Genomic DNA, 13,990 nt, shown 5'->3' on the forward strand with positions numbered 1-13,990 from the left:
TTCCATCTGGCGAGGTCCATGTGTATAGTCGTCTCTTATACTGTCTAAAGAAGGTATTTGAAATAAACAAATCATTTGTTTTGCAGAAATCTATCATTCGTTCTCCAGCATCATTTCTATCACCAAGTCCAAATTTCCAACTATTGGTCCTTCCTCTTTGCTTTCCAATCACTAGTAATGAGCAATACATCTTGATTGCATGTTTGATCGATTTCAGATTGAAGAAGTTGGTAGAATTCTTCTATTTCTTCTTTATATGGGTGTCACTGATTTATGTGTTTTATGTCTGATGTGATCAGGGGTTCGAGGCTCCTAGTTGAGCTGTCCTGAAGAAAGGCTGGAATGGACAATGGTTGGAGTCAAGAGTCTTACTAAGTTCACTTGCTTTGGGGCCCTGGGGAGCTACTCAGCCTCTCCAGCCAAGGATTCCCGCTCTTATAAAGGGGTAATTGTTGTTGTTGTTAAGTAACATGGAGTCGGTTCTGACTCCTAGTGACTCTGCACAGGGTTTCCGAGGCTGTAAATCCTTCCCGGAGCAGAATACCTCATCTTTCTCCCGCGGAACAGCTGGTAGTTTTGAACTGCTGACCTTGAGGTTGGCAGCTGGACTCATAAACACTACGCTACCAGAGCTCCTTAAGGGTTAATTACACTTGTGCAAAAATAGTATGGCGGCCACGTCTGACTTCCTCTGGCTTCACAGGGAGAAGGAGATGCAAACTCAGAATGAGCGCAAGGGCCATTCCTATGAGGCAGAGGTCAGACAGGCCACCACCCTACAACCTTCTCTACCCTATTCTGACACTAACCATCTTCCCACAGCAGTGTGTGCTGCACATCTGGGTTTGATAACCCACTGCCATGGCCACACAGAACTCGTAACAATACTCACAATTACGGTGTTTATTAAGGAAATGAGCAGGGCGCAATTCAGGATCAGCACCATTTCAGGACACAGCAATTCTCCAGTCAGGAATGCCTCCTCTCTGCCATAGGGCAGCTGTGCCTCGTTCTTGTCTTTGGACTTTTAGCCACGTGACCCCTTGGGCAACTATTACAAAGCCGCTTTAGCTGCTTGTAAATGCCCAAAGGACACATTCGAGTAGCCAGCCCCTTGCTTGCCACAGACTCTCAGCATCACTTGGTCCTGGGCCGCAAAGCAGGCAGCACCTCTGGCTCTTCATGCCGCCGCCTCTGCTGCCCATTTTCCAGGCATGGGTCTCACTCTCCACTCGAGCGAGGCTTTTCTTTCTTGATGGTCTGGGATCATCTGTTCCCGCTTCTGAGATGGCTCCTTTTTAACTGAGTGGGACGGACAAACTAACCAATCCAGGCATTAGAGTTCTGGTCCTATATAATCGTTTTGTGGGAGTTAAGGAAGATCGTAGAAGAATTGATGCTTTTGAGTTACAGTGTTGGAGGAGAATATTGAAAGTGCCATGGGCTGCCAAAAGAACCAACAGATGTGTGTTGAAAAGTACAGCCAGAGTGCTCCTTGTAGGCCAGGATGGCCAAACTTTGTCTCTCAAACTTCAGACATATTGTCAGGAGGGACCAGTCACTGGAGAAGGATATCATGTTTGGTAAGGTGGAGGGTCAGAGACAAAGAGGAAGACCCCCAGTGAGATGGATTGGCACTGTGGCAGAATCAATGGGCTCAAGCATGGCAATAATAGTGAAGTTGTCCCAGGACCAGGCTGTGTTTCATTGATTGGCACTGTGGCAGAATCAATGGGCTCACGCATGGCAATAATAGTGAAGTTGTCCCAGGACCAAGCTGTGTTTCATTCTGTTGTACACAGGGTCGCTATGAGTCGGTACTGACTTGATGGCACCTAACAACAAGAAAGACCTTGAATAGAACAGCCATATCAAGCAGCCTCATAGCATCATGGCCTATCGGAGGGCTGCCATGGTATATGTTTCCTTCTTAGCTGCCCTTGAGATGGTACCCAACTCATGCAGCTCTATTAACAATGGGATGAATTTCTGCCCTGTCCGGCACCTTCCCTATTGTTAGCTGTGCATCAGACCAGTATGATCATGAGGTTTTCACTGACAGATTTTCCGAAGAATATAGCTAGACCTTTCCTTTTAGTTGGCCTGACTTTGGAAACTTTTCTGACATCTGTTCAGTATCATAGCAACGAGCACATTTCCTTGAAGTGCACTGACCAGGAATCGAACCCTGTTCAACGACATGGAAGGTGAAAATTCTACCTCTAAACCCCCAGTCTCTTAGTATAGGGTTGTTATTGTTAAGTGACGTCGAGTTGGTTCTGACTCATGGTGACCCTGTATAGGGTTTTCAAGGAGCAGCTGGTGAGTTTGAACTGCCGACCTTGCGGTTCAAACCGACCTTGCTGTCTAGTGCATTATTGCACAGCGCCCCACCCCCCCAACTCCTTTTGTAGGGTATAACAGATGAAGTTGGAAGTCATTGTCACTAATAACCCAAGTGAGAGTGTGGGCTCTCTGGGATTAAATTATTCTAAAAGCTCTATTTTTGTTCTAATTTGCGTACTCCCATACAATCGAAGAGGCATTCTCTTGGTGCTAGCTTTGTATTTTCTCCCACTGCTCTTGAAAGCTCAGCTAGCCTCATTTTTTAACCAGAAGGTCCTCATGCGTTTAGAAAAGTCTGGACTTTGAGGCTTACTAACTTTGTGTGATGCTATAGGGTAAGCACTGGATTGCTAACCACAGGGTCAGTGGTTCAAATTTACCAGTCGTCCCTTGGAAACTCGAGTCGGAACCAACTCGACTGCATTTAAGAACAACTTTGGTTTGTGACTGTCACCATCCGTGACTTCTCGTCCTGGCTGTCCTTCTCAGATAAAACCAATGCACATGGCACAGCCGGTGGCCATTCCTGATGGACCTTACGATGAATTAGGAGTGGGTATGGCCCCCAGTTCACACCCACATAGAGATGATTAGTTATGAACTAATATGTACTTTGTATCAATCTGGATCTGAAAAAAAATGAAAGTATAATAAATAAATTCCCTCAGAATAGAATGGAAGCTTCCTGTTCAGTAGCTCCATGTTGTCACCTACCCTACCCAGTCCTGTTCACTGTCTGACGGGACCTGGACATGACACATGCAGGTCCCTCTGTCCCGGTGTCTTTTCTCTTGGGTGGACACTTCTCAGGACCCTTCCCTTTTAACTAAGCCTCTTTGAGTTCCAAGCTCCAGTCCTAGAAGACACTGAAGCATATTTAGTGTGGCCTCATTTCAGCTCCGAGATAAATAAGCTCACAAACCTGGCTCACAGTGTGGTGGTGTTGTTAAGTACCTGGGAGTCGGTTCCGATTCATAATGACCCTGCACAGGGTTTCCGAGGCTGTAAATCTTTACGGGAGCAGAAGGCCTCATCTTTCTTCCACGGAACAGATGGTAGTTTCGAACTGCTGACCTTGAGGTCAGCAGCCCGATTCTTAACCACTACGCTACCAGAGTCACAGTGTACTCCGGTGTAAAATGCCACTATAACCTCATAGACCGTGGTGGGTTAGTGGTAGAACAATTGCCTTCCACCATGGAGTCCTGGGTTCAGATCCCCTCCAATGCACCTCTTGCACAGCCACTAACACCGCTTGGTGAAGGCCAGCATGATGGGATGATGCTGAAACGGCTTTAGTAGTGCTTCCAGACAGTAGGAAGAAAGTACTGGCAATCTATGTCTGAAAATCAGCCAGCGCAAGCCCTGTGGATTTCAGTGGTCTGATCCCCACCCAATTGTTTCATGGCTCAGTACTCAGGATTGCCATGCGTTGGGGGGGCCAGCGTGACAATAGCTAACAGCAACAACAAAGCTCACAGAGGGGTGGTGAGCATTAATGAGTCAGTGGTGCTAGATCTTGTCACTTCCATCCTTATCAGCATGGCGCTCTGTGGCAATTGTTAGTTGACTAGACAGCTGTCTAAAGCCATGAGGTTTCGAAGGTAGTACCAGCTGGAGGGTAGGCCATCCAGGAGGTAAGGTGCCTCAGGACAAGGACAAACCAGAGCCACAGTTGGGAGGAAGAAGAGAACTGTAGCTGAGAATGGTGGTTCTCTGGCCAGCTCTGGCATTTGAATTAAGTTTAACAAAAAAAGCTCTAGTTAAAAAAGGGTGTCAATTGCTGTTTCTATGAACTGTGCTTTCTTAGCCATTTTATTGGTAAAGAACATCTGGTGGGGGGCGGGGGGAGGGAAAGGTAGAAATATGTTTGCGCCTTCCAGAATATAGTGAGAAAATAACTTTTTAAAGGAGAATTTCTGTAACGGATCTTCCAATCCCGGCCTCTCTGATGAAAGTTAGGTTTTGAAATTCACTTGGTTCAAAGCCCTGTACAATTCAAAATTGTCACCGGCAAGAAACAGTAACCATGATGAGTAACTGGTGGTTGGGAAGGGTTTAAATTGAGTGGTATGTTTTGTGTGTTTTTTAACTCCATAATTGCTAGTAAGCCTATTTATTATTGCTCTGAAAAACAAGGTTGATTGAACTGTGCCAGCGAACTATTCAAAGAACTGTTTGTTGACAATTTACTGTGGTTTCAGAAAACAGATAACACTAGCAAAATGCCTTTCTCCTGTGTATGTCAAAGGCTTACCTTTTTGTCTGATGAAAATTCTTGAAAACAAAGAGAAAAGGGAGCCCACTGTTAAGAACTAGAAGGCGGTGACAAAGAAAGTTGGCCTGAGTAAAATCCATGGGGTGAGGAGAGCTGTTCTGAACACTCGACTGTGTGTTTCAGGAGGAGGGTGACGTTTTCCATTCTGAACTGAGAAGCTGTGATAATAGACGGGCTGGTGGTAGAAGGACTAGCTATTCATTCCTTCTAAAAAGAGCAGAGCGAATACTGAGTGTGATTAATGAGTCCGCAGTTGTGCATTTAGGATAAATAATCTGAGAGGCAATCAAATACAATTTAAAAGTGGTTCTAGCTGACACATTGTGCAAATTAGAGGCATTTCGGATTCTGCTGGGTTTGAAGCGACGTGGAATTAGCACGGTGGGTACAAGTTGCTTGTCAGGCGGTGCCATTCAGATCTCTGGAAATTTTAACCACTTGCTGTAAAGTAGAAGCTAATAATAGTTTCGGAGTGATAGGTCTTTGGTTTCATCGAAGGGGAGAAGGTTTCTCGCTGGGGTGTTCCCATTTGTAAAAGCCTGTCTGAATTGCACGTCAGCCCCGTGGCGTCCGCATGTTATGTCCTGAAGACATGAGCTGTTCTCCGCGCATTAGGGACTTCACAGGAGACAAGGCAATGACAATTATGCTCCTAGATGGTTTGTCCTTCTAAATGGAGGCAAATAGGGGTTCCTGCCAGAATAGAGCCCAGAATGTTTGGTCCCTCTGGCAAATTTGCAATGATCAGTTTCTTGACCTTTTCCCCCATCTGGAGTACATCCTATGACTCCTGTTTTGTATCCACAGCCTTTAATGCCCTGACCATCCTTGATTCTAGAATCCTGGTGAATGTTTGTTGCTTAAATAGTTTGATATGCATCGTTGGTGTAGACAGGTTTGCTGGCTTCACTTCTAGAGACTATACGGTCCGGGCTAGTACCTGTGCGGTGGAAGCCTGCTTGGCAATAGGCAATTCAGTGCAGACCCTCCACCCACCAGCATAACCATAACCCCTAGTACAATTAGTCATCACAGCTGGACCACTGTTGGCTTCAAGAAGGCATTCATTGGAGTGGTTTTTGAACACAGCATCGAACAGACGTCCTCTTGCCTACAAGTGGTCTGTTGGTCAAAGGCAGACCCCAAGTGTGATACTTGTCTTCTTGTCCCTCATAGTCGGAACACCTCGCCGACCCTACAATCTATCCCGACAGTCACTTATCTTACAGGACTGCTTTCGTGGGTTGCCTGCCTTGAAGTAATGTCTGGAGGAACTTGTACTATTCGGGAAATTTGGGACTTTCAAACTAACTAAGGACTTCCTGGTAATTTTAAGTATTTGGCATATAGATGACATAGTCTTCAGGGAGTTACTGCGGAAAAAATTTAAGGTCAGCCATTAGAAATAATAGTTAATTGAGGGTTACTTTGAAATTGAAGGACTTTGTTTTGAATGATCATTTAAGTGAATGTGAAAATTGTTTGAACTTTACCACAATTCCTTCATTTAGCATTTTCTCCTTTAGGACTAATAAGTGTGATAGGACGAAAAGAACATTGGCCGGGGGACATTTGTTAGCTGGGGATTCAAGAGAGGTCACGCATCTTATTTGGCCTCGGGTTTGGTATTGCTTATTGAAAGGAGCCTTGGTGGCCCATTGGTTAAGCACTTGGCTGCTAACCAAAAGGTTAGAACCCACCAGTTCTGGTGCTGCGGAAGAAAGGACCTGGACATCTAACCCTGTAAAGATCGCAGGCTGGAAACCGTATGGGGCAGTTCTAAGTTGTCTTACAGAATTGCTGGGAGTCAGTTCTATTTCATAGTAACGCTAGGTACAAGAGAGTGAAACACTGCCTGGTCCTGCAACTCTCACAGTTGTTTGAGCCCATTGTGGCTACAACTGTGTTGATCCATGCCAATCCATTTTGTTGGGGGTCTCCCTCTTTTTAACTGACCCTCCACTTTTTCTAAGCATGAAGTCCTTTTCCGAGTACTGATGTCTCCTGGAAACATGTCCAGAATACTTCCTCCAACACAGATATTCTTTGTTATTCTGGCAGCCCATGTACTTTCAATATTCTTTACCAAGACCATCCATCATTCAAATGCATCGATTCTTCTCCAATCTTCCTTATCATTCCTTGTCTAACTTTCACATAAGGAGCTCTGGTAGCGTACTGGTTACAAATCGGGCTGCGAACCACAAGGTCAGCAGTTTGAAACTACCAGCTGCCCTATGGGAGAAAGATGAGGCTTTCTGCTCCGTAAAGATTTACAGCCTCAGAACTGACTCCACGGCACATAACAACAACAACTTTCACATGCCTGTGAGGCAACTGAACAAAACCTTGGCTTGGGTCAGGTATACCTTGGTCCTCAAAGTGACATCTTTGCTCTTGAACACTAAAGAGGTCTCTTGGAATAGATTTGCTTAATGCAATATGTCGTTTGATTTCTTGACGGCTGCTCCTGTAAGCATTGAGTAGCCAAGCAAAATGAAGTCTTTGAAAGCTTTGATCTTCTCCCCATTTATCATGATGTTTTGTTTTTTTAATTGGTCTAGCTGTGAGGATTTTTGTTTTTTTGTTTTTTTTTTTTACATTGATGTGCAATCCCTACAGAAAGCTCTGGTCTTTGATCTTCGTCAGTTAGTTTAAGCCCTCTTGGCTTTCAGCAAGCAAGCGTGTGTCATCTGCACATTACAAGTTGTTAATGAGTCTTCCTCCATTCTTTTTGTGGCGTTCTTCATATACTCCATCTATTTGATTATTTGTTCAGTATACAGACTGACTAATATGGTGAGAGGATACAAGCCTGGTGTGCACATCTTTCCTGATTTTAAATCATTCAGTGTTCCCTTGCTCTGTTTCCCGACTGCATCTTGGTGTATGTACAGGGTCCTCATGAGCACATCGAAGTGTTCTGGAATTTGTTTGCATAGTCAAAGAAGTAAACAAGTAAGATAGATGGAATATGTGAAATGCATGTGGTTTATGTGCCACGCACCTGTCTAAGCACTTTTTGTTGATTAACTCATTGAATTCTCACAATTTTTTTGAGATATTACTTGTTCTGTACAAACGAGGAAGCTGTTAAAAGGGGGTTAATGTCTGCCACAGATCTCAGAAGACATGCCAGGTAATTCAGGTAGGGAGTGGCTGAGCCAGGAGTCATATCCAGAAAGTTCACTTCCACATTGATATAGATTCATTTCAGTGGCTTCTGCTGCTGTGTGCTGTGCCTTTGGAGGCACTGGGACAGTCTAATGTTGGCATGCAATAAGATGCCCCAGCATATAGCATAACACGCGGATGATACTTAACAGAAGGGGTTGCGAGGCTTGCAGAAATTTCATGACTCAAGTGTCGTTGTTGTTATGTGCTGTGGAGTCAGTTCCAGCTCATAGCGGCCCTATAACAGGGTTTCTGAGGCTGTAAATATTTACGGGAGCAGAAAGCCTTCTCTTTGTCCTGTGAAACAGCTGGTAGTTTCAAACAGCTGATCCTGAGGTTAATAGCCCGATTCGTAACCACTACGCTACCAGAGCTCCTGGTATAAAAATATTATATACAGGAAAATGTCACATGAGTGTTACTGGGTGGCTCCACCTTTGGCCATTGTTTCAAAATATGTATAATCTTGCTAAACGTACTCAGACCATTTGTTGATCTCATTTTAGCACCTGTGTTTCCAAGGGAAGTAATCCAAAGTGGGAGGAAGGTCATTTGTCAAGATCATGCATGCTAACATATGTCCGAGAGATGTGACTAAACCGTTTGCTGCATTCCTCAGCTGGAATACTGCAGCCATTCATGCTTTCTGTAACTATATCGCAGACAACTGGGCCACCTTCAACTTGTACCTTACATTCTAAAACGGGAAATGATAACTACAGCAATGTAAAAACATGAAGTTGTCTCTATTTCAGGTTATCTCTGAATTTCATTTTTAAAAGAAGTTTTGGAAAGTAGGAGTAGAAGAGTGAGGTATGAAAGTGAGCCTCATCACCCTTTCAAAACAAGCCCCAGATGTTAGCATTTTGATGCTTGCTTTGTTTCCACCTGTGCATATACCATGGCCGTCATGGCAATGAAGACTGCTAACATTTACTGAACATTTCCTGTGTTCTGAGCGATGCAGTGTGCATTCTTTCTAATTCAGATTGTAGCTTGTCTGTTAGAAAGCATATACCTGATACACTCTCTGAATACACACACTGCCGTGTATCATCCTGAAATCAATCTCTTAGGTAGATACTGCTCTTACCCCGTTTTTAGAGGAGGAGATGGAATCTTAGGGAAATGAGACTATTATGTCAATTAAGGAATTGATTTACTAAATTAAAGTATGTCGCCATCCCTGAGGTGGCCATGTAGAAAGTAAATTGCAGAACTGGTTTGGTTTTGTTTTGAAATAGCTTTGTTGCACCTACTTTGCAATTCATGCACTCAAAGTATGAAATTCATTGGTTATCATCACAATCAGTTCTAGAACAAGACTCTTCATCCTGGAAAACGAAATGCTGGACCACTGAGCTGCCCCTTCCCAACTTCCTGTCCGGTGTCCAGCCATAGTCTGCTCTGTTGGAATACTCACCTGTTCTGGGCATTCCGTGCTGGTTGTTGTGTCTGGCTTGTTTCACTTGTAATGTGTCCAAGGTTCATCCTAGTTCATGTGTCAGCACGCCACTCAGTTGGGATTGCTGCTGAATACTGTGTTGTGTGACTAGGTCAGATTTTGCTGGCCCACTCAGGAGATGATGGGCATGTGGGTTGTTGCATGTGCAGGTTTTTCTGTGGATGATTGCTGATTTCTCGGAGTGGGATTGCTAGGTCAGCGCTGGACTGACTGTAAGGTCAGTTTAAATCACAAGGTGGAGTTGGTGCCGACCCATAACGACCCTGTACAGGGTTTCCAAGGCTGCAAATCTCTGCGGGAGCAGAAAGCCTCATCTTTCTCCATGGAGCAGCTGGTAGTTTCGAACTGCTGACCATGAGATTAGCAGCCCAATTTGTAACCACTATGCTACAAGGAGCTCTGGTAGCATAGTGGTTACGAATTGGGCTGCGAACCTTAAGGCCAGCAGTTCGAAACTACCAGCTGCTCCGCGGGAGAAAGATGAGGCGTTCTGCTCCCGTTAAGATTTACAGCCTCGGAAACCCTGTACAGGGTCGCTATGGGTTGGATCCGACTCGATGGCACTTAACAACAACAATGCTACCAGAGCTCCTTCTGCTAAGCTTGCAGCCCAGGAAACCTATGGAGCAGTTCTGCTCTGTAAAATACAGGCTCACCTATGAGTCAGAATCAACTTAACGCCAATGAATTTAGTTTGTTTACTGGATATAAAGTTCTCCAGTCTGTGGGTGGTTTTCTCCCTCATTGTGGTGTACATTTCCCTGATAGTTAACGATGCTGTGTATCTTTTCGCATGCCGTTTTAAAAACTGAGTTGTGTTTTGTTATTGAATTGTAGGTGTTTTTTATATATTCCGGATACCAGTTCCTTATCGGAGATACAGTTTACAAATCTTTTTCTCTCGCTTTGTGAGTTGTCTTTTTACATCCTTGTTTCTGTTGTTTGAAGTCTAATTTGTATAAGTTAATAGGAGGAGCTCTGGTAGCGTAGTGGTTACGAATCAGACTAACTCAAGGTCAGCAGTTCCATGCTTACCAGCTGTTCTGTGGAAACAAGATGAGGCTTTCTGCTTCAGTAAATATTTACAGCCTTGGAAACCCTGTACAGGGTCGCTATGAGTCAGAACCGACTCCACGGCACAGAACCACCACCAATAGAATTGGATTAAAAAAATCATGGAAATTTTCCATAAACGTTTTGCAGCTCCGTCGTATTTTATCTCTTGTGCTTTTGGTATCGTATATAAGAAGACCTTGTCTAATGTGAGGTCTCGGAGATTCCCTCCTATATTTTTTTTCTCTAAGTTTGATCATCTTAGCTTTTATATTTGGGTCTATGGTTCATTGAGTTATATTTTATGTATGCTGTAAGCAAGTAGACCAACTTCATTCTTTTCTTTTCCAGGTGGATGTGCAGTTGTTTTACCACCATTTGTGCTGGAAAGATTATTCTCAAACTGAATTGTTTTAACCCCTTTCTTGGAAAGGATTAGGTTTGGGACCCACCCTACTCTATGACATCATTAACATAAAAAAGAAAACACCCGTTTCCAAACATGTTTACAGGTATTTTGGGGTACACAATTCGATCCTCAAAGTAGTTACATCCTAATATGCTATCCTTATTGTTAAAACGGTGCATCTCTTGTTCCGATTTGCCAGAGAATGATCTAGAGCTGATAGTGTCAAGAATTGTGTCATGCTTTTGTCAGTTCTACTTTGGACGCTTTCTAGTTCAGTCATTTCTGCCTTTGTTTGTTAAAGGACTACAGACAGCCCTCGGTATCTCAGGGGCACTGGTTCCAGGATCCCCCAGGGACACCAAAACCCAGGATGTTCAGGTCCCTTATGTAAAATAGCATAGTGTTTGCTTCAAATTATCTCTTATTGTTTTTAAATGCTGTCTAGTTGATTCTGACCCATAGTGACCCTGTATAGGGTTTCCAAGGAGCAACTGGTGAGCTTGAACCACCAACCTTGCAGTTCAAACTTTGTAGTCTGACGCTCTAGCCCACAGCTAGACCACTTAATTGCTTCTGCACCCCTCCCCTCCCCCCCACCCCCAGTATTTTTAATCATGGTTGGTAGACTCTGACTTCAGAACCTGTGGATCCACAGGGCCGGCTGTATTGGGTTATTCATTTGGAGTCGAAAGGACTTAGCTATCCTTTCAAAATTTCTAATCTCCATACCCTTTCTGTAAGTAAAGCTGTTTTTCTTAAGAGTATCAACATGCATTTTTCTCAGTTTTATTTCTAAATATTTTAAGGCAGAATTTGTTTTGTTTCTATATTGTAAGTATGATATGGTTTGTAATAGTGTTTCCATGCAGGACATTTTTTTCCTGGATTTGTTTTTTTTTTTTTTTGAAATTTGGGTGTTTTTCTGAAGTTGAGTAATGGGAAGCAAGAACCACATTGTAACTCTCCCATGAGAATTAAAACGTAACCATCAGCATGAGTTGAAGAAATCCACTTGGACACCAAGTGAAAAGCAAGAGCAGGGAATGGTGACAGGCGGAGTTGGAGGTTAGGTTAGTGTAGGATAGAAGCAATCATGAATGAACATGTAACTGTTAGCCTGTTCTAAGGTTGTGCTCTTGACCGTGTCTGTTAGTTACTGTCAGTGATTCTTAAAAAATCAGGTAACTGCCCCAGAGGGTTTTCATCCCTTAAATCTATGTGGGGGACTCTTGATTGGTGTGGTGCTGTAGGCTAAGCACTGGAATGCGAGCCACCAAGTCAGAGGTTCAAACCCACCCACTGCTCCTTAAAAACCCTATACAGGGTTGGTATGAATTGGAATCGACTCGATGACACGAACACCTCCAGTGATCTTTCTGGAACAGCAATCTTTATGGGAGCAGATACTTCTCAGTGCTGATGGGTGGGTTTGAACCACTGACCTCTTGGTTGGCAGCTGCGGTTTTAACCATTGTGGTACCAGAGCTTTATCCTAACCCTTTGGATGATGATTATGGAGACAGTAAGTCATTTAATTGGTGACTTTGACATGACTCTGGGTTAATCTTGCTGTTCCTGTGGCTAAACATCATGTTGTATTAATACTGTTGGAGTGTTTCCCAATAATGTTGACTGGCATTTGCTAGTGTTTCAGTGTTCACTGTAGGCTGATGTTATTGCAAAAACTTTAACAGAAAAATGCCAAGAGAAAAAGATGTCAGTGTTGCCAAAACACTGAAACATGAAATCTAAAAATGATCTAAATTCTGAATTCGTAAAAGCTGTTAGCAGTTTCAAGAGTAAAACCAAAATCGGGACAGACAGACAGACAGAATATATTCAGCTTGACAAAAGAAAGTAAGCATCCACGAAGCCACAGGTCCCTGACACCCCATTTGAAGATGTTGTGGATGTATTACCTCTGGAGTGCGTGTTCAAACACCAAGTGATAATTTGTGCATTTAAAATTTTTCTTTCTCAGTGTGATAACAGTGTGTATGAATTATACAGATATGAGGATCAGTCAAAAAGTATTGCTACTGGGGGTTCCAGTTCAGACATTCATGGGTTTATTCCAAACAAATTATGTTTAAATATGTCTGTGATTGGTGGTCAAGGCAGGTCGGTCAGCTTCGACGGTTGTGGTGACGATTTTTTATGGATCCATGAGGGATAGTCTTGATAGATTGTCTTAAAGGGCACAGGATGATCATGGAGCATTATGAGGAAGAAATTTTAAGAAAATGAAAGATGGTATTGTTGAGAATAAAAAAAAGAAAATTGTACCCAGGGATATCACGACAACGCACACCCGCTCATCTTCCTGATCCCGGAAACCCTCCACAGGGTCACTATGAACTAGAACCGACTCAGGGACACTTAACAAGAGCAGCAGACTTATTGACCAAAATCAGTGTATTAGTTGATGGTTTGATGTTGAAATCTCACTTTCCCTTTAATTCTCTTGCACCCAACATGCTTGAAATGTTTGTCATTTCTTATAGGGCATTGTGGAGAAATCAAAGGCCAAGGGTATCCCCATCGTCATTGACGCGGTAAGTGCCACTCTGTGCTCTCCCGACAGACACAGCAAGGATGCCCCTGACAGTGCGTGGAGTAATCCGCCCTGTCCGTGTTTCACGCAGGATGGGCTGTGGTTGGTGGCTCAGCAGCCATCCCTCATTCAAGGTTACCGGAAGGCCATCCTCACTCCCAACCACATGGAGTTCAGCAGGCTCTATGAGGCCGTGGTAAGTGCGTGAACTACCAGGTAAAAGACAAGATGTGCAAGCCCTTCTGACCCTAGAAAGAGTCTGCACCGATGCCAAATAACCCAGCTCTTCTCACATCTTTACAGTCAGGATGCTTTTTACAAGTGATGGTGCACTGGTTTACCTGTAACGGGCAGCTCCTTCCATTCTGGGTGGCACATATCCAATGGGGAGCACTGTGAAGTCAGTGACATCTTTGGAGGAAATGCGGCATGCTGGATTGGGGAAGAGTCCCTTCCTTTTCACTGTTTGATTTGGGCGCATCACTTCTGCATCGCCACTTCTGTAAAATGTTGTTGTTAAGTGCCATCGAGTCGGTTCCGACCCATAGCGACCCTGTACAGGGTTTCCGAGGGCGAAAATCTTTACAGGAGTAGAAAGCCTCATCTTTCTCCCGCAGAGCGGCTGGTAGTTTCGAACCGCTGACCTTAAGGTTTGCAGCCCGATTCGTAACCACTACGCTACCAGTAGATCGTGATAAAATGTCCCTCATA

General features: G+C 43.9%; 1 protein-coding gene across 1 annotated transcript in view; it reads left to right on the top strand.

The window, feature by feature from the left end:
* CARKD (carbohydrate kinase domain containing) overlaps positions 1 to 13,990 on the top strand; it is a 59,418-nt gene that overhangs the window by 40,389 nt on the left and 5,039 nt on the right. Inside the window, exons 7-8 of the mRNA XM_006851541.1 lie at positions 13,230 to 13,280; positions 13,371 to 13,475. Coding sequence (XP_006851604.1) covers positions 13,230 to 13,280; positions 13,371 to 13,475 — 156 coding nt within the window. The remainder of the gene's footprint in view (positions 1 to 13,229; positions 13,281 to 13,370; positions 13,476 to 13,990) is intronic.

The sequence above is a fragment of the Chrysochloris asiatica genome, unplaced genomic scaffold (genome assembly GCF_000296735.1).
Source record: "Chrysochloris asiatica unplaced genomic scaffold, ChrAsi1.0 scaffold00029, whole genome shotgun sequence".
NCBI classification, from domain to species: Eukaryota; Metazoa; Chordata; class Mammalia; order Afrosoricida; family Chrysochloridae; genus Chrysochloris; species Chrysochloris asiatica.